Below are 22,529 nucleotides of genomic sequence, written 5' to 3' on the forward strand. Positions count from 1 at the left end.
TTACATACGTGATGCCACTCTACAATTATATTTGTGGGATATTTAAAGAAATTGGGTCTTGAAGTGTTCCTAAATATTAGTCAACTTAATTATACTCTGTAGTTTAACAATCAGTTGCGACTGGGAGAGCTTCGTTTATCATAGAAAACATCAGCGGTTTTTTGATATTTTACTAGATATCACGAAATTGGGATCGATTTGGAGTCTACGGATCAATTAATTATTATCCTGATAGGATATCGATTAACAATTTATTACTTCTTCGTGAGATAGAGATTGAAGGCTATGGTACAAGTAGAGGCAAAAGAAACTGAAGTTATAACAAGGGAAAATTGAGCTGTTGCAGAAACACAGCAGAGATATATACATATATATGTTGTAATATAAATACCATCCATACAACTCGTGTGTTCATAATTAAATCGGACTCGAGGCTAATTATATCTACTCGAGGCTACTCGTCCTATCTTCACGAATCTGCTGGCTCGAATGAGTAGTGCACTACGCCCTGCTGCGGCATCTGCTTCTCCATCTGAAACGCACATTCGTTAAGTGCCGCAATATCCACTCGAACCAATCGGCGACTTGTACAATCGTCAACAATGACGATTCTGAGGTACTTACTCTCGGTATGAACGACGGGTAAGGTTGCAACAAGTAAGTGATCGTCGCGCAAACGAGGATGGTGGCGAAGAAGCCGGCCGTCCCCCAATACAGACTGATTCTGTACTTGTAGCCGTAGCTGAAGCGATCCTCGCCCATGACTTCAAACTGGTCGTGCACCTAGAAAGGCGAGAGCACACGAGGGTGGTACACGCGGAGAACGTTGACGGGTGAAAATTTCAGAAGCTCCCCAAACACACGCAGGCTCACCGGCTCGCAATAATTTTTCCTGAACACCGGTATGTCGTACGGATAGTACGGGTCCTTGGCGGCCGGTCCTACCATGGGCAGCTTCGGGTAATCGCCGATGAATTTCTCGTTATTTGGGTAGGGCTGGTAGTCCTTGGGGTGCAAGTGGTACTTCTCGGCGATCTTGTCGTGATCCTCCTTCTTGTACACCCCCGGCCTCCAGAGGTGGTTCCATGGTTTTGCTGATGGCGAACGGAACTCTCAGCTCTCATCCTCGCTACGCGGCCGCTCGGACAGATCCTTCAACGATCTCCCGCGCGTTTTTGTACGAGCGTCTCCCCGCGGCGATCCCTCGCGCCGAGGGTGCGTTCCGTTTCGCGCGCGACACGCATCCTTCTTTAACATTTGGCGGGTAACACGGATAAACGATGCGTCGTGCGCGAAACGGAACGCACCCCCGAGTTATGCTCTGTACTAGTCGCTGAAACGCGACCACGTATGACACTTAATTATGTAATAACAACAATCCTAACCTAGTCGCGGCGCTCACTGGCGCGGCAGCCTCGCTTTGTGGGCGCGACGCGTGACGAGGGAGACAAGTTGAGGTGGACGCGTGCGGGGGCTACTTACGTCTCTCGGCGTAGCATCTCGCCGCGGCGTACGAACACGCCTTGCTTCGCAACAACTGCGTTGACAGTCCGCCGAGCCCCTTCGCCGTCAAAGCCATCTCGTTGCGTTCTAACCTGCGCGAGCAAGATAGACTGGCTCCTCGCGGCTGCACTTTGATTGTACTTTCTGCACTTAGAGCGAGATGGATATATTAAACTGGGAGACGCGACTCCGCGCACGGTTACCGACAACTGTCGATGTCTTTTCTTTTTACATGGTAGAAAAGCCGCGGAATCCCTGGTCGTTAGGCAGAAAACTGAAGAGAGACGAAAATGTAGCTGCCTCGTATAATTTGTCACTTTCTTTCGCACTTGCCTTTCTCTCTCTCTCTCTCTCTCTCTCTCTCTCTCTCTCTCTCTCTCTCTCTCTCTCTCTCTCTCTTTCTAACTAACGTTTACTTACGCATCCACTTTAATTCAAGTGCAGAAGGTGCAGCGCGGTGCAGCCCCGAAGTACCGGGCAAGCAGGGTTGGGTAATGTGCGCGGTAGGTGTTGTGCACAATTCTGCGCATAATACGCATAAAATGCAGAAAACGCGCGGAATACGCAGAAAACGTGCGGAAAATGCGGAAAGGGCGGAAAACCCATGAGATGCTCATTATTTCTAAAGCGGGGAGCGCACACTTTTGCATAAGTGCACAAGGGTATGCATAACGAATTTGATTGGTCTACATGCAAATGCATAAGGAAACGGACCAATCAAATTCGTAATGCTTATGCACTTGTGCAAAAGTGTGTGCTCCCCGCTTATGAACCTTTTCCTCTAGCGTGCACTCGTAAAAAAAGTGAAAAATTTCATTGAAGCATTCGTCAACGAAATTTGTCACTTTTCACTAGAAATTTCTCTTCGAAGATTTTCGATTTCGAAGCTTCGAATCTTCGTAGATTCGAAGCTTCGTAGAAATTATTCGAGAATTGAAGTTTTCGAATTTTTCGAAGATTCGAAGTTTCGAAGTTTCGAATTTTCGAAGTCAACTAATGTATTAACAAGATAAAAAACAATAACACATTTTGCAAAATTAATCGTTTTTACTATAACTGTAAACTAATTAAATGCCAACTAATTAATATCATTACAAGTATAAAAAAACAAATGTACTTTTTGTCGGACACATTTTTGTCCATTCGCTCATAAAAATACAATTAATTCGAAGGAAATAAATTTTCTATCATTAACATTTTATCTTATTAACTATTTCTTTTTACTGCCTGATACAGATGATAAATACAGATAATAAATTCGGTTGGTCTTTGAAAGCTTATATCTTAATGCATTAGTTGACCTCGAATATTCGAAACTTCGAAACTTCGAAACTTCGATATTCGAAGTTTCTTCGTTTCTTCGGATACTTCGAAGCTTCGAAGTTGCGAAGCTTCGATTAATTAAGACCACTACTTTTCACGGGTTCACGCTACAGGAAAGGACTCGTCCCAGTGAGAAATGATTCGTCGATCGATGTCGAAACGATGTCGGATCGACGTCAATTTGACGGTATCGATGTCGATCCGACATCGATCGGCGAATCATTCGGATCTCACCGGGGGCGATCGAGTCCCAGCGCTAATTGCGAGTAGCGCTGACGGCGAGCTCCCGAACGCACCCTATGTGCATATCGGCAGAAGTGTGGACGCAATTGTAGGCGCGGATTGTGAAACAAATATTCGACAGCCGTCGCCTCGCCGGCAAATTGTTTTGCGCGACGCCGTGTCCTCGACCTTTTCGGCCGGGGAAGCGTTTTGTCGCGCTTCATCAACGTTTCGTCCGGTCCGCAGCCAACACCAGCGGCTCGCGCCGTGCGCGGAAGCGACGCGAACGCCATGTTCGGCCATTGGCTGGCGAGCCTCTACGGCGAGACAAGAGTGGAAATATGGCCGACAGCGTGCATCTCTCGGGGTCGTTCGGCGAGGTGTGAAGACTCAACTCTCGGCGCGTTCCCGTGTGTCTCTGACAGCAATTGCGCGCGTGCGGTGGCACACGCAAGGATGAATCCGGCCTGCCCGCCGCGATAACGTGGAGCCCGGAGCGGAACGGTACGTAGTAGCTGGCCGAGAGAGGCGGGCGGCATCGTTCAGTGCACCGACGTCGAATCGCGCGCTCGGCATCGCGCGTTAGCCTCGGCCTCCGGGTCTTGTCCCTCGGCCGCGCGACGAACGTCGGCCACCGAGCGAACGCGGGCGAGCGCGGCGCGTCGTCCCGTTTCGCCCGCGAGAACCGCAACGATCCGCCTTCGACGTCGGGAGAGACGAGAGGGAGACAGAGAGAAAGAGAGAGGGAGAGGGAGAGAGAGAGAGAGAGAGAGAGAGAAAGAAAGAGGTGGAACGTTTCGTAAAATTACTCTGACACGAAAGCCGCCTCGAGCGAGCTGCCGTCTCGAACGAGGGCTCATCTCGCCTAAGCGTGCGCCTATTTTAAGCGGTCGAATCGTACGAGTGCGTTCTCGCGCTTACCGGGTGTGTACGCCGGTCGAGCGGAGTCGGCGCCCTCGCGCGTCTTTCCGGCACTTGATCTTACGCTTGCTGCGACTTTCAGGAAGCGAGTCTTGGATAAGCTGGAACCTTTCGAGTGCGGCAACATGGCGAGCCCCTCGCCGCAGTCCTCGCCCATGCCGCCGCCGCAGGCACCCAGCCCCATGGGTCCCCCGCAGCAGGCGCCGTCCCCGTCCAACGCGCAGGGCAGTCCGATGGGGCCGCCGCAGCATCATCCCCACAGTCCGACGCAGAGCTACCAGGCCGGTCCGCCAATACCACCGGGCGGACCGCCTATGACGCAGCCGCCGCAGCAACCCCCGCCTCAGCAACAGAGTTATTCGCCCCACCCGCAACAGATGCCACCCAACATGGGCCCGCAGGTACGACTCGTAGCCCGCGACGGCTGCGTCCACGCTCTTCCCCCCCCCCCCTGGAGTTACGTTTTATTAGTTGTACATTATTTCTTTTCTTTTTTTTTCTTGGAAAGATCAGAAGGGATCAGGTGCCTTCGACCATACCTTTTGGTCATATAACACAGATATTAATAGTGCACGCGTAGGCATAAATTATGAGGTAAGAGAGAAGAGAAGTCTTTTTTTCATTATATGGTTACTGACTGAGTTGGACGTTCGGTCTGACAGGAACATGACATTTGTTTATCGTTGTTGAGAACGTTTATTAATTCTAGCGTACCCTGTTGAACATGTAAACGGTAAATGTCGGTGTCGACAAGCGCAAGATGTGTCAGTCCTGAGATGCAATCTTTTGTAAATTTAATGCAGCTTGAAACCACATTTAGTAATACTGTGCTTTTAAGTCTGCGTACAGTACACATATACAGGGCGACTCAGGACCTCGCCGGCAAACTTTGGGGAACGACAGGTGTTGCAGAAAGAATCATGTTTTTTGGTCCAGCAACCAATGTCCTCTGACGCGTCGTTCAGGCGCTACGCGACCGCGAAGGTCCCAGGTGACATTTATTACAATTGTGAAATGAATTTATATCTACGTAAGCCCGACTTAACGCCCATTGATTTTTTTTCTCTGGGGACACGTGAAGAGTGTCTTGTACACCACGCCAGTTAACACCGGAGAGGAATTAATTGTACGAATACGCGCTGCTTTTGACCAAATTCAAGACTGACCTCGAATTATTCGGTAGAGTCTGACAATCAATGCTACGACGCTGTATTGAATGCAATCAGGTTCAGGGTAGACACTTTGAACGCCTTCTGTAAAGCAAGTGTACTTGAAATAATAAGTAAACTATTTCACAATTGTAATAAACGTCACTTGGGACCTTCGCGGTCGCGTAGCGCCTAAACGACGCGTTACGCCCGTATCAGACTACGGATTGAGATTGGGATTGGATCGAAATCTGACCAATCGCAGTAAAGTTTGCTAATCTCAAGTTTAGTGACTTTTACTCTTACTGGTCAAATTTCAATCTAATGTCAATCTCAATCCGTAGTCAGATACGGGCTTTAGAGGACGTGGGTTGCTCGACAAAAAATGATCCTTTCTGCGAGACCTATCGTTCCTCAAAAAGTTTGTCGGTGAGGTCTTGAATCACCCTTATACATGTATATATATATATATAGGCGTTGTTGTAATGTGACGTGTAACGCACGCTACGTAATCAGTTTAAGTTTTTGTTAAGTATCTCAGAATCGGCTTTCTTAATAAGATCCACAAGTTGTTGGGCGATTTGCTGATTGCATGCCGCTATAACCCTCGGAACCATTAGATCCAGTTCTCCACCTGTAAGTCGTGAATTTTCAGTATTTATAACGGAGATTTCTTTAATAGGATAAAGCGAGATTCGCCAAGTTTCCAAGTCGGGATAATCGAGGAAAATTAAGTTGTAACGGGATGAAGTGACTTAGAGTAATATTTACCAGCGGTGTCTATCACAACTCCGCCGGCTTCTTCGATTATCAGTTTGCCTGCCGCAACATCCCAGGCGTCTATACTTTCGATGTGATATGCCTCCACGGCTCCCATTGCTACGTAGCATAGCGTAAGCGCTGCTGTTCCCAGCGATCTTATCCTGAAAAGGGAAACACTTTGCTATTAATCTTTGGGCTAATTTATACATGAAAACGATACACAGGGCGTTAAAGAAAAGGGTTCAGGACTTTAGGGCAGATAGTACTCGTGAAACGAAGCACAAAGAGTTCCAATAAAAGTAGATCGAAAAATTAATTTTCGGAGTTACAAGCAATTCTTTATTTCGGCTGAAGTAAGTTCCATTTATTCGAAAGAAGAGAAAAGAATTCTTCAAACACCAAAGTTACAAACGGTTCTCCACGTGTCCTTCCATTTTCGCACCTTCGTTGACCAAAGAATTGCGAACTCCTTCAAAAATTCTCGGTTTATTGTATAATTCCGAAAGTGTTACTTTTCCGACCTGTTTATTGGAACTTTTCGCTCACTTTCACCGTCTGCCTTTAAAGCCCTAAACACTTTTTTTTAACACTGTATTTTTTTAACACACGACTAAAATGTCTAAAACAATACGTTACCCATGAGTTCCTTGTACTAAAGCGTGCATTCTGCAGTAAACGCTGGTCAGGTATTCAGGATCCTTCGCGAGCCAGGGTTCCATGGCCACCAGTGATTGAGATATGTCTGGGAAGAACAGACGCATTGCATTATTTTCACTTTCCAAGTATCTTGCATATTAAAATGAACTAATTTGGTGGACAGAGTAAACAGCCGGATTATAGCTGTCTGACATTTGAAAGTGACTGCTTTATGAAGGACGCGACATTAACTTGATGTACGCATAGAATCTGCGGTTTCATAGGATATTAGTTAACCTTCCACTGGACCGTAAAACGACGTATTTCTTACACTCATTTTCAACAAGGCCGCAACGATATAGTAATACGTGAAAATTGTAATCACGCGTCTCTATGTTATTACACGTTGCTCGAAACGTGCCGTCGCGCGCGTGCCTCTAATATGAAAATACTCCGTAGTCTACAGGGTGTCCCTGAACGGTCTGTACAAACTTTTGGAATAAGTTCCAGGGACCTAAACAAGCAGAAATGTCCCATGAACATGGGGTCGGAAACGCTTGCGTCTGGAATTACGACGTTTCGAAGTTCCCTACATTGGCTGGAGAAATTATCACGTCAAATCGCATAGGTGTTAGAGTGTATAGGATGATTCACCTCTCGTGTCAGAGGTTTTTATGGGCTTCCCGTTGAGGAAGGCGCCGCAGTGCCTCCTGGCCGAGAAGAATTGCCTCATAAGCGGATTGTATATTATCCCGATCTCCGCTTTTTTGTTCACTAATAACGCCAACGAGATGCACGTGTGCGGGAAACGGTGCACAAAGTTGGTGGTACCGTCTATCGGGTCTATTATCCACGTAGGGTCATTGGTCAGTTGCGGTAGGCAGCCTTCCTTCGCTGCCGTTTCCTCCCCGATAAATCTGAAAGATCGAATCTCGTTACAGCCACCTTGTCACACTGGCGGCTAACTGCCAGTTCATCGCGATAACTTACTTGTGCGACGGAAACTGTATCGACAATTGTTTTATTACTTTGTCCTCTATCTTGCGGTCGTATTCCGTGACAAGGTCCCAGTCAATCCCCTTACTTTTGACATTTTTTCTTCTACTGATACCATCTTCTATTATCTGCAAAAGATGAAGGTTTCTCTTTCAATACGTTTCGTGTAAATTCCTCTATTACTCGACACCGCTCGTTTTCTGTCGGGAAAAATTAATTATTTATGAATGAATCCCCTATCGAGAGTCTTTTTAGTGAGAGATGTGATCGATTTGGATTTTTTTTTACCGAAAATATGGTTTGTTGCCATTTTTCTCCTAAAGTATGAGCCTCTTTAGCAGCTATATAATGCAAACGTATTCGTTAATAAAACTTGAAAACTATGAAAACGTTGAACGAGATTGAGCGCAATATCAATAACTGGAAGTCCGTGAAGTAAAAATATATGCATACGAGACACACCCCCCCCCCCCCCCCCGAAATCTCCGACACATCTCACGTAATCGCTTCTATTGTAAGTCCTTCGATAGACATTGGAAAGTTTACATATTGTCACAGAAATGTGAGTTGCAGGAAAATGTGGTGAAAAAGTAATTAGATTTGTGTCGAGGAAACGTCGTGTACAATTACAATAAAAAATTTTAGACAAACTTGAAGGAATAAAGGACTAAGAGCCGTGACAGGGTGTTAGTGTCTAAATATCTCACTCTTAATTTACTGCGAAAAAATATCACCTCAGCCAGGGTATACGATATTTAGACACTAACACTCTGTTACGGTTCTTGGTCCTTTATTCCTTCAAATCTGTGTTCATCACATTTGAGCCATACAAATTGTATTAATTAAAAAAAAAATTATGTGTATATCATGTACATTGTTTTATTGTACATGATACTACGGTACTGATTGTATGGAAACTTCTGGAGATTTACCAGTACATTTGTACTCGAATTGTATTAATATTACGCTCAACTCGTTCGACGTTTTTCTAGTTTTGTAAGTTTTCTTAACGGATACCTAGGGGTAAACCGCTGCGGGTATTGTAGTGTACATATTTGTACAAATAGTAGGTATTTTTGGGCATTAGTTTGGGCATTAGACCTTGCTGGAGTATTATAAAGATAAGATAAAATAATGCCCACTGGACGTTAGTGGACATTGTTGTACATGATTTTGGTCAGTGGTTTATCTCTCGACGGATATCGTTTTGAAACTACGAATTTTGTATTATATAGCTGTTAAAGTCTGTGAAGACTTTCGGAACTTTCGAAACTCGGAACTTATTGTCCGACATTTTTGTTAATGAAAAACAGCTTCCGAGTTGATCAATGGATCTATTGAAAGAATTTTTGATAGTGTTAACCTATAATAATGATATTAAACTTTTATCTATGATGCATAAAATATAAATTCGTGAAATCGCGAAAATTAATCGGCAAGTAATTTGTCAGTACGTGTTTTGAACGTACACGACTGTAACTTTAAATAATGACTAACTAATTTTATTAATGTGAACAAATTTCATAATTTAGTCTCGATTTCAAATTTATTTGTTACACGTATATTATATTATGTGTATATAATAATGACAAATTTATAGAACTATGCAACAGTAGCTAATTTCGTAGAAAATTAAGGTAGCTGTTTCGCAACAGTAATGCTCAAAAGTTTATTCCAGACAGGAACTGGCACTCAATTATTACAATTATATATTTTGATGTAATATTGTTTTAAAAAATACACTTACGATTAATACATAATATAAAATAGATTCGAAAGATTATAGTTTGTGGCGCTGTTGCCACATCTCTTACATTACATTCATGTTTACTACATAATTCTTCTCACTTTTCAGTTTTAACTGTTGATATCGTTGAAACGGAGCAGTCAATCATTTTGATTTTCTTTCCAGTTATTCGTTCTATTTTACTTTATAACATATTTGTTTCTCACACGAATCTTACTCACCGTTAAGCTTAAAAAAAATAAAATGTGCCATCATTTGCGTTTGCAAACGCAAATATTACTATTTTAACACATAATAATATGTGTAAATAATATTTCACGTGTAATAATATTACAACGAATTATAGTGTTACGTGTAATAATATTTTTAACGTGTTTTATACGTAATATCTCGTGTAATATAGCAAACTTTAACATTTTGCTTTAGAACTTTGAGACGGTCAATGTAAATTTAATTAGTCTTATTTTGCACGTATTAATGTAAAGAATAAACTGTAAAAATTTGAAACAATTCTTACACAAATGATTTTACGAAGTAACTACCTTAAAAAATCTATAACTGAAAAGGTGATACGTATAGCTTACTGAAACCCTCAAACACAGATAATTGGTATCCGGTTCTCCCAGTTGCATCGAAGTGTTTACTAAACAAATATTAACCAGATTGTGAATCAAGGCAATATCTCGCGCTCGTGACTTGGCAGCTATCTCCGAACATCTAGCTGACGCGCTATCTCGCAACGCGAGCTTTCGCAATGCCCGCTTATCATATTTCTCGCGAAACAATAACGCACCTTTCCTGCGTACAAAACCAACTCCTCGGCGACTCTGTAGCACTCGTCCAAATTATTTAGCTCGCCCATCTTCGCCAATCGTTTCTGCCTTCGCGGTGCAACGAACGGGGTACGATCGCGTGAGTTCTTTTGCGCGACGGTTTTACAAGCGCACTCGTCGAGTCGATATCAGGGCGCCGACTGACTGGTGCACCGCGAGAGAGACTCCGACTGTCAACGTGCCAGGTCGGATGCACGAATGAACGTCGCAGGTAGGAACGGCCGAAACTTATCTGGCCGATACTCGCGAAAGTTTTATTCCGCTCGTGATACGTGACGTCAGAGCGCAAGCTGGAAGGTGCGTTTGTCGCAAGTTGATTACGCACGGGGGAGCCGTAACGAGTCTGGGGTCCACATCCTTATCACGATTTCGCGTGTAACTTTCCGCGAAAACCGCGGTATTTCTGTCCTTACCGTATTAGCCGGTAGATTCTCTAATTAGATGACGCATCTCGGAGCATGGATTTTCCCTGCGGGGAACACTTGAAATTTCCGCCCGGAGGACAGATTCAGTCATTAGGCGCGGTGGGGAAAAAGCAGATTGTAAAATCATCTCTTTCGTGCGTCGCTAATTGCGAACGTAATTACGAAATGCTCCGCGCTTGCATCGGCTACTATGTAATTGCCTATCTTTTTTTTTTTTAATTGGTTACTAGCTCCGAGGAAAGGCCCGGGAACTGTTTGGAGGAACACGACGGAGGAAGTAAATCATTTTGCTTGGTTTAGATGGATTTATTACCGTTTTACGTTACATTCACGCGCATCAGATAATACACATTTCTACTTGTCTAACTGACAGCACTTCTTCGAAAGGACCCGGTCTATTACTTTCTCCCGATTCGTACTACTTGGAGGTCTACAGAAGTCGCGGCAGCAGTTGAATCGTGATAGAGATTTTTCATTTCAACACACGTACTTCGGGACCGTCGGCGTTATTTTACCCTCATGTCCACCCGTTGATCAGCTTCGCGGATGAGTCTAACGACGTCGCGAGCGATCCCGTCGTTGCACGCGGCCACTGCGCGTGGCTTCATGATGTCGATCGGCGCGCCTGAAATAAGAAAAAAAAAAAGGACGTATGGTAGCCATTGGAGCGTAACGAAAGGCGATACAGGCGATAATTGAACCCCACGGCTGGAAGTCGGCGCAAAGTCACGCAAATAAAAATTAAGCGCTGACGAATTATTTGTACGATTATTCTTCATGGGATTTTTATTTCGTGAGTGAGATCTTGGCCAAATTGCAAGTAACGCGTCTTAGATACAAAATTGATATTAATAATAAAAATAATAGAAAGGAAAGATAACTCAGGGGCAATGGGAGCCGTCACCGGATAGAAAAAAAAGTTAAACGTTTCGGTCACGAAAGTGACCCGCTTCAGTAACAATCTGATTAAAAGGCGCTGAGTCATTATATGAACGGTGATAAGTTGTTACAAATGACGTTAATTGGAATTAGAATAGATAAAAAATCATGGAATGTCGATTAATATATGCAGATTATGAGTAATAGAAAGAAGAGCTGAACACTTATGTAAGAGTAATCCATCGTGATTTCACAGCAAAGCATCTCAACAATACGTCTTAGGCCCGTTTGCACCAACGTTGCTTAACTTTAACCTCAGCTTAATTCTTTGTCTCTTTGTCTCTTTCTAAGGCCCAGTGTCACCGAACGTCGCCTAACTTTAATCTTGGTTTAATTCACGTGTGTCTCTTTCTAAAGTAACAGTTGGTAAGAGACAGAGAACGAATTAAGCTAAGCTTTAAACAACGTTGGTGAAACTGGGCCTAAGGGAAACGGGAAGAGACGAAGAGTGAATTAAGTCTAATCTACTCTCTGCATCTAGAAACATTGTATTTTATATAAACAAATTGAAACGCTTAAAAACTATCGGCAATGTACGATTGTACGGTGTATAATTTATCCACTCGCGCGCATTTTTTAAACGTATTTATTGACTACAAAATAGAGTGCTTCTAGACGCAAAGAGCACACAGTAGATAAGGCTATAAAATAACGTGACGTTGATGCAACCGGGTCTTATGTCAACGGTTGCAACCCTCAGTTTGAATGACAACGCGGCAGAGTACGTAGACTATGAATAACAACCTGTTATGCGGTCCACAACGACGCCTCCCGCTTCCGAAATGATCAACGATGCCGCGGCTATGTCCCACGTCGAAATTCCGGGGCCTTCGATGTAATAAGCCTCCACGATCCCGAGCGCGATGTAGCACAACGATAGCGCCGCCACGCCGAGAGTGCGAATGCTTCAAGGTGAAATAAATAGTGCGAGAAAACGAAACGAGCCAAGGTGGAATCTCAAGTTGTCGCAGGCCGAGACTTACCCCTGAACCTCATTGACGACGGTTTGGATCCTCTCCACCATCTTCTCCCGTAGACTGTCTATCTTTATGAAGCCGGATTCCATGCAGACCAAGGCTTTCGACAAGTCTGCAAAATTCCGGCGCGCCGTACATTTCACATTCGCGGAATTAGGGTGATTAACATTCGTGTACAATGACGCTTTCTAACTTTATCCTTGTGACACGTTTCTCAAGTGCAGCTGTGATTTCTCTGGATCATTACCGCCACACACTTAGCGTGTTGCAACGCGGCCGTTAGCGAGAATCGATCTATAATGTCTGTCATTCCGTAGCTTGAAGGTGAAGAGGCAAATAGTCTGAGATACGATACATCTTTAGTTACGGATACTTGTGTTCTCCAGCAGCAGGAGGACAGACACTGATTTTGTCCTACTTTCGCAATATTAATACAAAACCATTAAGTCGCCTTTCGTCCCGAGATCCTCAGACGCGAGGAACCGGTTGGAGTAAATTCTTTGTTACTGCGCAGGAAGGTATCGTATATCATTCTCCGCATTCTTTGCATTTTCGCTTACACTCGCGTATCTTATCGGAACCAAATTGCAGAGACTAAGGCCGATAGTCGGATCTTATATTCAAGATAGTCTGGAATTTATCTAAAGATGCTGTATGGAGCATTTCATTGGCTACGGAGTATCTAAAGATGATCTTAAGACGGCCTTGAATATCTGATTGCGAATACCGGCCTAAGGGCTATCGTACAAAAAAAATTGCATAGCTGCATATGCACAGCACAAGGACCGTCTAAACCAATGAACATCGAGCCTTAAGTCGCCGTATCGATTTACATGACACGCTATTGGTCCGGACGGTCTTGTGCTATGCATACGTAGCTATGCCAATCTTTTACGCGACAGCTCTAATTTCGTTACCTTGTACTTTAGACACGTGAATCGGTTTCCCGTTCAGAAACGCGCCTCGTCCCTTCCTCGCCGTAAACAGCTGCTCGAGAATCGGGTTGTACACGATACCCAGGACCATCTCCTTTTTCACGGCCAAACCGACAACCACGCAGGTGTGCGGGAATCCGTGGATGAAGTTGACGGTGCCGTCGATGGGGTCTATGATCCACGTAGGGGCGTCCGTTAATTCCGGCAGGTCATTGCCGGTCGACTCCTCCGCGATAAACCTGACGGGCAAGTACGATCGCGCGGTTGCATTAATTCCACTGCTCATTAGTTCGCCGACGACGCGCGTCGTCTGAGAGACGTCCATTATACCTGTGACTTGGGAACGCGCGTTTCAGCTTGCCGATGATAACGTTCTCGATCTTCCGATCGTACTCGGTGACGGGGTCCCAGAGGCCCAATTTATTGTCGACATGTTTGATGCCGTCGATGGCATCTCGGAGAATCTTAAAGAATACCTTGTAATTAAGACAAATGAAATCGTTGGAGGATCGTTGAATGTTGCGTAAGTGAAAGATAGAAAGGTGAGATAAGCGGGACGATGATTATGCTCGTGAGGTAAACGCGCTTCCAACGTTTTAAACGCGCACAATTTATGCCGGAGACAAACTCGATTCGTGGTATTTCACAACTCGCACGGCGAATTCCGTTTTTCCTGTTGCTTCAAGCACGGGAAGATTGCTCACGGCGCAGCATAGAATCGTTTATCGCTACAATCGTCAGAATATTTAATAGGGTCTTTAAATTTATCGCTAATCGCCGGCATCCTTAGGGCGTCCTCATTAGCTCGTCTGCGTCCTCCTCAATTCGAAATGATAAATCGTTGAGTAACGTTTGGTATTCATCGATTTTGATAAAATCATACGAACGCACATCGATTTTAATACATCAACTCTGCTAATCGTGAAGCGAGCGAAAACTCGTGAATATTCATAAGCGTTAAAATTAGTTGTATTACTTTGCAAACATTATTTAATTATTACCATATCCATATGACTACGTAGTTACGAATCACATATGTGATGAGGAATTATTAGCAAATTAGCTTCGTAGAAATTTTATTATAATGTTACGCAATGACGAAAGATTAAAATGGCAAACGGCGTAAACTCCTAAAAGGCTTCAGACGTAGATACGTCTCTTTATGACATGACATGACATGGCATGGCTTTACGACAGGATACATTCGGCTCTGAACACGTTCTAGGAAATTATCTGAAAGAATATAAAAAAAAATATATAAAACGTAAGCGCGTGCTCGAAGCAAGCGTTTTCCCAATGTCTCGTATCGGTTGCCGAGCAATCTCAACTCTTTCAGTTAATGTAATCGACGCTTTGTTCGGCGGTGACCACGTGGAGCCGTCACTCTGGACGGAGATGAGATCGCGCTTGTGCGGTGTACACCTGTGTATGCTCACCTGGGCAGCCTCGCGCGTTAGTTTAATGGCAGTTTCGTAGTACACGTCCTCGGCGTATCGCGCCATTCCCGTACAACCTGGTGAACGCGCGGCACGAACGTGCGTCTGTCTCGACCTCGTCGGGAAAAGGCGCGAGCGAGCACTGTGTTGCCTGTGCCTGCACCTCGTGCTTTTTCACTCGGATCGGTTGGTTGCGCCTGTCGCGGTTACAATCCGAGAATGACGAACGGCGCATTCTGCACGGCGCATTCTGTCGGGTTTTCGTCCCGAGAGTTTTTCGCTCGAGGCCCTTCCGGGATTATAAATTTTTAATTGCTGCTACTCGTCAACAAGAGGGCATGACGAAGTAAAAACTCTACTACTCTTCCCATTTTGCTTGCATATGATATCGTTGATGATATCTTTCTAATCACGGTGTTACACAATGTTGTACTATAAATCGGTTGGTTAACATTTCACGTTGGCTTTTACAATGATGAGCTATTAAAACAAGATACAACTGACGTGTAATGAGATCCTGTCTTTATGAGATAACAATAATGCCATTCTAAAATAGACCTTGATTTTATATCCCGTCTGAGATGTACTTAATTGCACGCGCCCGCCACTCAACTCCCGACGACGCGATTGTTTTACAAAGAGGGCAAAATGATCAGCGGTATCTCGCTGGTTTATTTCCCACACGATGCTCGGAGCGACTCTCTAAATGATTAAAAGAAAAAAAATTGAAGTTTTTAGTAATACAAACCGCATTCGCAGTGATCCAGGAGATATCACAAAAATAGTAGCTATTGTGCGCGATTCAGTTGCGATGATAGATAGCGATACGTTATAATAAGATATGCAAATTTTGCGCGTTAATTGCCGCGACGGGAACTGCAGGTGTTGCAAGTTTCGCGTCCTCGAGTGGCTTAGCGGTCAGACATAAATTTTAATATAAAGTTAATTTAGAATTTAGTCTACTTTTTTTCTGACTGCCTGGACTCGTAAAATATTCGCCGTAATTCTCAAGGCGCCACGAGCTTAAATTTATATTTGCCAACATTATCCCCCTTCTTCCCCGTCTCTTGTGATTTATTCATCAAGCGTTCGTCTTATCAATATCTTGCGGTTTATTCCGAAGCCGATAAAAGTACTATTTCTATCAAAAAGTATACTCAAAGGTATAATATTTCTAGAAAATCTAAAGAGTTACGTTGTTTGACAGGAGTATCTTTCGAGGCTTCAACTATAATTATGCCAGTTTTTTTTGCGTGCCTCATTAACATACAGTTGTTACGTATAAATATTTTCTACGCTGATATTATCGCGAATTATCTCTGTAATCTTGATTATTATCTTGCAGTCTCTTTCTGATTCTTGATTTCTACTGTTTCTTACATTTATTGTTTACAAGATTCCCCGCTTGTAACTTGTACATTTGTGTTGCGCAAGTACTTGATGTCCCTCAATGATCGGCCCAATCGATCCCGACTATATCTATGTTTCTGTTTGTTACACACGCAAATATCTTCCATTCTGAAAATATTGAAACGTATTTCTTAAAAAAAAAATGACTCAAATGGCCTTTATTGAAATCGTTGGTTTTTACGACAATTTTTACCTTGATATCATCATGACATAAAAATTTATTATTTGTATATTGCGATGGTTTAAAAAAATCTCAAGGCCCGAGGTTCGAATGCATTTGAAAGAGTACCGGACAATACAAATATATACGTTGCATCGAAAATGTATATCAAAAATATCCATTAATAAAAACTGACCAAGCAATTTGTAACGCAGCAGCCATAAATATTGACCGTACACAACAAAAGAATTAGCGACAAAGATAAGATTTTGTCAGGAAATCGATAATTAATTCTATTACCTCTTGATGTCATCAATACAAAATGACGGACATTAAAAAACCGCCGAATTATTTCACTTAATTCACTGTAATTAATATATTGCAATTAATCACCATAATATTATGATGACTTTATAGTGAAATAGTCAATGTGCCAATAAATTGGTTAATTAAATTAGAAAGCGACAATTAAGATGTTATTAATTCGCTATCTGGTCAGAAATCTTATCGAATGCGCTTTAAAACTTAAGAAAGTTTCACCGGAAGAATTGATCAAATATAAATTTTGATGGGTGTGTGGTGTAAATCAATGTGTACCATAAGTTACATATCTGTGAATATAAATGTCAGCGTTATCAATTTTTTCGCCAAGAAATAAGTGGTGTTGTGTAACACATAATCATTTATGATTGTGGCTGCCTATAATTTTTTTTTCTAGTTTCTGAATAAACAATTCTGTTTACAGATCCATCGTAATGTGATGTGACAAAACAAATGAAACCAATCTTTTTATCTAATATCACATTTCATATCATATCATTGCGTACAAATACTATGTACGGATGCCGACATTATCATGCTCGCCAAATATCGTAAATTGTGCAACATTTTAATCTTAATTAAATTTTAATCTACGTAGATTATCTTAAATTTTAACATTCACGATAAATTATACCGATAATATCACGGGACATTATTTTAGTGAAAAATTGCGATTCCGGGGAATACATTTTATTTCTGTAATATTTATATCGTTATATTATCAATATATCTTCGCGCTGCATACGATGAATGTCGAAGGCTGATAATGAATTCGACAGTAAATTGCGCTTTAATAATTTTGCTTTATTTGCAACAACTACGGAGAAAATTGACCGAGAGGAAACCTGATTATGCTAATTCTCATTTCACAACATTGCGATGGCACTTTGGTTAACGCAATTAGATTTCGTTAACGACAAAAAGTTTCATTGACGACTGTATGTGCGTCAATGGGACTTGTTAATGGAAACTTTTTTTTTAAACTGATTTTTATAGATAATTTCCTCATGTTACACGTAATAATAACAAGTTCGCTGCCGGAACACGCCTCCTGCTGCTTTACACTCGGCTCTTGAATTAATTAGCGTGAGTCATTTTTTGCCTTACGTCAGGTTCTCTTGAGCCTTTTCCTTTGCGTTTTTAAGTCAGTATCGATGATTAATTTAGACATCTCTCGTGCTAGAGTTTCGTTTGACGCTGCGATAGTATTCGGCTTCATAATATCGTAAACACCACCTGTAAAGATAATCATAATTATTTTTTCAATAACTGGACAGAGAGAAATAGAGAGAGCATTGAGTCTTGCCCGATCTTATCTTCCCTTGTTCATATATTATTCTGTAAGAAAATTGTACTGAATTCGATCCTGCTTCTAATTCTGACATTTAAATCTGAGATTTCGGAGTGTATACAGTGATTGTATTAATTAATTCTTCTCTCGTTCATCGTAAAGAAAGATCTTAATGAATATATATGTACTTATAATTGTTGTTTTTTTAGTTCGAGATAATTTCATTAATATTATTCATCTTTTAGACAATGAATTAAATAACTCATTTTTCAGAGGTAAATTTTTTTTTTAGAAAATTTCGATATTTCGTGATGGAATTTTCGTGATTGTGGAAGGAAATTCGTGAAATTTGACCATAGTGATATTTGCTTGTAAATCCGTCATTCGTGTTACCGTACCCTTTGTGTCTAGAACAGTTCCACCCGCCTCGCGTAAGATCAGCGTTCCTGCTGCCACATCCCAGACTTTAACATGATCGGAATGAACGCAATCCGCTGAACCCTGCGCTACATACGCCAGGGACAGTGCGGCCGATCCGATATTTCTGGCTCTGAATTAACAGGAAATGCATAGACAGGATCTTTTCAAAATAACAGATATATAACAGATGCGATATTTAATTATTTACGTTTCACTTACATTTGCGTTGCTTTATCTAAGGCGTCCAACCTGGCCGCATATATGTCTCTGTTTTTTTGTACTTTTGTAACTGACTCAATCATGAGCAACGCTTTCTTCAGCTCTGCAAAAAATTTCAAGTATGTAAATATGACAGTATAATGACAGTAGCATTTCTTGATTGACGCATTTAAACATGGCTCTCCTTTTCTATCCGTCACGGAATTTTTACGGTTTTTCCCTCGGAATGAATCAACTGTGTGATTAATATGCAGGTAGTTTAGATCTATAATCTTGTTTTAAATAGACTTAATGACTTGAATATGTAATTAACCCTAATTTTGCAAAACGGGAAGATACACGACGGAAATCAATTATGATGGGTTGTAAAGAACGTATAAATTATATAGAAATTGTGATTACAAAGTGGGAAATGTCATATTCCTTGAATCTCTGCAAATCTCACGTTTGCTGCAAACATCGGCATTAACATCTTCAAAACTATTTTAGGATTGATAATGTCGTTTCAATTACTAAACATGCATTACCGGTGACTTTAGAGGTGCGAATCGGCTTTCCGTTCAGGAAGGCGCCTTTGCCCTTTATCGCGGTGTACAACTCCGTGCTCGATGGATTGTAGATGATACCTAGGACGAGCTCTTTGCAGACCGTCAAGGCTACGGATATGCAGAAATGAGGGAACGAGTGCATAAAATTGACAGTTCCGTCAATCGGATCGAGTAACCACGTTGGTGCATCAGTCAATTCTGGCATTTTTCCTATCGCATTTACCGTTTCTTCCGCGATAATCCTGAAATACAAGATATTTGAATATCTACAACAATAGAATATAATGTGATCGTAGGATTACTTAAGTTAAATTCAAATTTGTTCGTCCAACGATATCCAGTTGGTCTGCTTTTTATGCGATCACAGCTCACATTATAACTCACTTGTGATCAGGAAACTCTCTGGATAGGCCATCGATGAGTATTTTCTCAATTTTGTGATCACAGTCGGTTACAAAATCCCATTCTCCTTTGTGATATACAACTTTTTCATCCTTGAAACATTCGAGTATCTATACAGATAAATGTTATTGGATATATGTATAAATGAATCTATAAATTATTACGTAGATAAATACACAATTACATGAATAAATATACTTAAAAAAAGGAAGAAAATCGATGTATTCACGAAACATTTATAAAAAGTATCCTCGGGGATTATCTTGAATTCATTTTAAATAATTTTTGCACTTATAAAAAATATATATTAATGATAATCAATATTTTCAAAATGTGTTTTTTTTTACTTTAAAGCAGAATGAATATTTGATACTTAAATCTCCTGATGGTGATTGAAAAATGTCTCTCTCTTCGAGTTTTTAGTAATATATGTTTACATTAATCATTTTAAATATCTTATACAATTAATGATTAATGTAAATATACAACTACAATGCAACTATATATGTGTGTGTATGTGTATTGTGTATATATAGATATATATATATCTTGCGCTTATATGTACATCAGCTACTCACCTTACCAGCTTGCAACGTGAGTTCTTTTGCGAACTCGAAGCATTTCGCTATGTCCGGATCACTCGACATGATAGCCGACGTTGAGAATCGTGCCAGAACGACTGATCGGTTTACCGTACTAATCGCTATAAATGAGCATCGGTGTTTAACTGTTCTTATCTCTGTAATTAATGATATTTGATAGCGCATGTAGCGCGGGTAAATAAATCTCAACATTCAAAAGACACGCGCGCGTTTTTCTCATTGCTAACTGTCAAGTTGGAGCACATAAAAGGGGTTTTGGAAGCATTTGAAGTTTGTCAGATGATGTAACGGAAAGAGAGCTAACATACCTGATATTCTTTTTTTTTAACTAATACTATATCTGTATAGTATATATACATAGTATATACACATAGGTCTGGTTTTACCAACGGTCACTTCTTTCCAACTGTTCCTTAGAAAGCGACAATTAATTAGTCGAGATCATATATAATAGATATATTCTGTCCAACTGTCCCTTAGAAAGAGACAATAAGTAGTATTTAGTCGAAATCGAGGTTAAGCGACATTAATAAAACTGGGCCATGTTGACTTTTTTTGTGGTACACCGTAATCCCTTACGCAATTACGCGTATTAATAGTACATTTTTTTATGAAGCCAGTAACATCATTTCTCGTACAATTATAATTTGTTGATTTTGTCGAATAGAGCCTTATTTGTCGAGTTAATACTATTACGTTATACATTTTGTTTTAAACGTTTCTATTCGAATCACACAGGGCTACGTATTTACTTATTATCAGATAATTACGATACTATTTACGTATAAAAAAAAATTTGGAATATATTGTAAATAGTACTTACTATTCAGAAATTGTGTTTAGTAGCACACGCGTGTTATTTCCTAATGCCCTTTCAACATGTTATGCTCGGTCAGCAGGCTTGGCCAGGCCCGCTGCTACTCTTAAACTGCAAGGTATGCTCCTATGAGCTGGCCTCGCGTGCACTCTTACAATTAGCGTTATTAATCCCATGCATGACCTTTACTTGTTCAGTACACTGATTTGTTACACATTGTATTTATCGCGTCGTAGCGGTTTTCAGTGCCTCGTGATCGACAATATTGTACACTTCGTTTTACGCAAATGGCAAATAGTTAGAGGCACTTATGCCGTTATCATCAACAGTTAAATAGTCTAAAATATAAGAAAATGCATCTATTTTTATCTTCATTGCAAACAGCTGCACAATGAAAAGAAAAAAGAGCAGAAATAGTAAACGGAAAAGCAAAAATAATACTCCATCTTCTATTATACGCTCGAGTTCTGAATCGGTTTTTGTATTGAGACATGCTTCATGGCTTCTTTTGGCTGTGAATAAGTGAATAAAACGATATCGTAAACTATTTCAATTTCAAGTTCCTTATTCACAGTTAACGCGATCGATATGGATGCATTTACGGGAAAGAATGTACGAAGTTTGTTTTATCAATTGAATTGATAATCCGTGCAGATATGTTCGTAAGTTCTGATAAAAAGTTAAAAAGTGAAACATACTACTGTATTATTACCAGTAAATCTGACAAATGTGTAAAAACAATGGAATTTAAATAGTAATTTATATTGGCGATAAAATAATATGTTCGAATTTTCTACCACTTTCGAATATATTGTAGTATTGCGTAAAAAAACTCTTTTACTAAATTGTCAATTAAAATCACTTTGACTTTTTAAATGTATTACATCATCAAGTCCCAATCGCTAACTTTTGTTTGAATATTTTAGATCCTTGGAAAACATCACAAATCGCTATAAAATAATATTGCATGTATTTTTTATCTTAACGTGTTATTTCTGCAAAAATAGTAGGTGAGGTAGTATTGGCTGTTTTCTAAATAGATGATTCATGAATTGTAATTTGTCTGACAACTTGTGGGTTTTTCATACAGAAATCGCATGGTATCTGATAATTTTATCGCATGCGTCTTGTAACATAATGAATTTTAATCAGCAAAGCGTACATTAAAGAGAATACTTCGTGTCTGGCGATCGATAATCTTTCCAATCATGCACAATTACAGAATAACAGTAGACATAAAAGAATCCTTATTTACTAATTATCTTGCATTTCGAATTCTTATTTATTTTTTCATTAAATGACATATTTATTAATAGTTTTATAAATAATAAAAATTTTTTAATGATCTTTTATGAACAATGGTATGTTTGTTTTGTTTATGTATACATATGTAACATACAAGAGCTTAAATACAATAATTAAACTTTAAAATACAGGTATACTTTGCTCTAAAGTCACAACAGCATTGTGTTAATAATAATGTAACTAATAATACTGTCTTATTCTACTTGTAAATTATTCCAAGTTTTTGTGTAA

The 22,529-nt window shown here is 40.8% G+C and overlaps 5 protein-coding genes across 13 annotated transcripts in view; 1 reads left to right on the forward strand and 4 right to left on the reverse strand.

Annotated features, from left to right (window-relative positions):
* The window catches only part of LOC105562573 (ATP-dependent helicase brm), a 106,408-nt gene that overhangs the window by 73,441 nt on the left and 10,438 nt on the right, over positions 1-22,529 (forward strand). For 2 of the 5 annotated variants that reach the window (XM_012013527.1, XM_012013529.1), the window contains exons 1-3: positions 3,312-3,552; positions 4,052-4,370; positions 4,483-4,563. In XM_012013527.1, coding sequence (XP_011868917.1) covers positions 4,095-4,370; positions 4,483-4,563 — 357 coding nt within the window. In that variant the 5' untranslated portion in view covers positions 3,312-3,552; positions 4,052-4,094. Of the gene's footprint in view, positions 1-3,311; positions 3,553-4,051; positions 4,371-4,482; positions 4,564-21,634; positions 21,656-22,529 lie in introns of those variants that run through there. The other 3 variants (XM_012013531.1, XM_012013528.1, XM_012013530.1) reach the window with 3 other exon arrangements.
* Positions 233-1,629, reverse strand: LOC105562579 (NADH dehydrogenase [ubiquinone] 1 beta subcomplex subunit 8, mitochondrial). The gene is made up of 4 exons (XM_012013540.1): positions 1,483-1,629; positions 874-1,094; positions 625-783; positions 233-532 (listed from the first exon to the last, which is right to left on the reverse strand). The coding sequence occupies exons 1-4, from the start codon at positions 1,577-1,579 to the stop codon at positions 470-472; spliced, it is 540 nt and encodes a 179-aa protein (XP_011868930.1). The 5' UTR covers positions 1,580-1,629; the 3' UTR covers positions 233-469.
* Positions 5,424-10,284, reverse strand: LOC105562578 (inositol monophosphatase 2-like). The gene is made up of 6 exons (XM_012013539.1): positions 10,052-10,284; positions 7,506-7,639; positions 7,170-7,432; positions 6,516-6,621; positions 5,889-6,040; positions 5,424-5,751 (listed from the first exon to the last, which is right to left on the reverse strand). Exons 1-6 carry the CDS (start codon positions 10,118-10,120, stop codon positions 5,630-5,632), a joined length of 846 nt encoding a protein of 281 aa, XP_011868929.1. The 5' UTR covers positions 10,121-10,284; the 3' UTR covers positions 5,424-5,629.
* LOC105562577 (inositol monophosphatase 2-like) lies at positions 10,807-15,478 on the reverse strand. Of its 2 annotated transcripts, none has more exons than XM_012013538.1 (6): positions 14,804-15,478; positions 13,698-13,831; positions 13,350-13,606; positions 12,439-12,544; positions 12,200-12,360; positions 10,807-11,141 (listed from the first exon to the last, which is right to left on the reverse strand). In XM_012013538.1, exons 1-6 carry the CDS (start codon positions 14,867-14,869, stop codon positions 11,023-11,025), a joined length of 843 nt encoding a protein of 280 aa, XP_011868928.1. In that variant the 5' UTR covers positions 14,870-15,478; the 3' UTR covers positions 10,807-11,022. The 2 variants fall into 2 exon arrangements, with proteins under 2 accessions (XP_011868928.1, XP_011868927.1); XM_012013537.1 differs by having other exon boundaries at positions 10,808-11,141; positions 13,698-13,843; positions 14,804-15,020.
* On the reverse strand, positions 17,478-21,337 carry LOC105562575 (inositol monophosphatase 3-like). Of its 4 annotated transcripts, none has more exons than XM_012013535.1 (8): positions 21,000-21,337; positions 20,485-20,588; positions 20,153-20,277; positions 19,557-19,684; positions 19,152-19,414; positions 18,625-18,727; positions 18,384-18,535; positions 17,478-17,930 (listed from the first exon to the last, which is right to left on the reverse strand). In XM_012013535.1, exons 3-8 carry the CDS (start codon positions 20,219-20,221, stop codon positions 17,803-17,805), a joined length of 843 nt encoding a protein of 280 aa, XP_011868925.1. In that variant the 5' UTR covers positions 20,222-20,277; positions 20,485-20,588; positions 21,000-21,337; the 3' UTR covers positions 17,478-17,802. The 4 variants fall into 4 exon arrangements, with proteins under 4 accessions (XP_011868925.1, XP_011868922.1, XP_011868923.1 ...); XM_012013532.1 differs by having other exon boundaries at positions 20,485-20,651; XM_012013533.1 differs by having other exon boundaries at positions 20,153-20,313; positions 20,485-20,651.

Source organism: Vollenhovia emeryi, unplaced genomic scaffold, assembly GCF_000949405.1.
Source record: "Vollenhovia emeryi isolate VEMERY1.0 unplaced genomic scaffold, V.emery_V1.0 DF939186.1, whole genome shotgun sequence".
Lineage (NCBI taxonomy): Eukaryota > Metazoa > Arthropoda > Insecta > Hymenoptera > Formicidae > Vollenhovia > Vollenhovia emeryi.

Bases quoted from the DNA above. Each gene is read 5' to 3' on its own strand.
- LOC105562578 (XM_012013539.1), bottom strand. From the start codon at position 10,120: ATGGGCGAGCTAAATAATTTGGACGAGTGCTACAGAGTCGCCGAGGAG. The intron at 7,640-10,051 runs GTGCGTTATTGT...CATCTTTTGCAG, and splicing joins TGGTTTTGTACGCAGGAAAG to ATAATAGAAGATGGTATCAG. The intron at 5,752-5,888 runs GTAAATATTACT...CACGACTTACAG, and splicing joins AGTTGTGATAGACACCGCTG to GTGGAGAACTGGATCTAATG.
- LOC105562579 (XM_012013540.1), bottom strand. From the start codon at position 1,579: ATGGCTTTGACGGCGAAGGGGCTCGGCGGACTGTCAACGCAGTTGTTG. The intron at 1,095-1,482 runs GTAAGTAGCCCC...GTTCGCCATCAG, and splicing joins GAGATGCTACGCCGAGAGAC to CAAAACCATGGAACCACCTC. The intron at 784-873 runs GTGAGCCTGCGT...TCGCCTTTCTAG, and splicing joins GGAAAAATTATTGCGAGCCG to GTGCACGACCAGTTTGAAGT.
- LOC105562577 (XM_012013537.1), bottom strand. From the start codon at position 14,869: ATGGCGCGATACGCCGAGGACGTGTACTACGAAACTGCCATTAAACTA. The intron at 12,545-13,349 runs GTAACGAAATTA...GGAATTTTGCAG, and splicing joins TCACGTGTCTAAAGTACAAG to ACTTGTCGAAAGCCTTGGTC. The intron at 11,142-12,199 runs GTTGTTATTCAT...TTCTTATTTCAG, and splicing joins CGTTGTGGACCGCATAACAG to GCGCGCCGATCGACATCATG.
- LOC105562575 (XM_012013536.1), bottom strand. From the start codon at position 20,221: ATGTCGAGTGATCCGGACATAGCGAAATGCTTCGAGTTCGCAAAAGAA. The intron at 19,685-20,152 runs GTGAGTAGCTGA...TTATCTGTATAG, and splicing joins TCACGTTGCAAGCTGGTAAG to ATACTCGAATGTTTCAAGGA. The intron at 18,728-19,151 runs GTAATGCATGTT...AATTTTTTGCAG, and splicing joins TCGCACCTCTAAAGTCACCG to AGCTGAAGAAAGCGTTGCTC.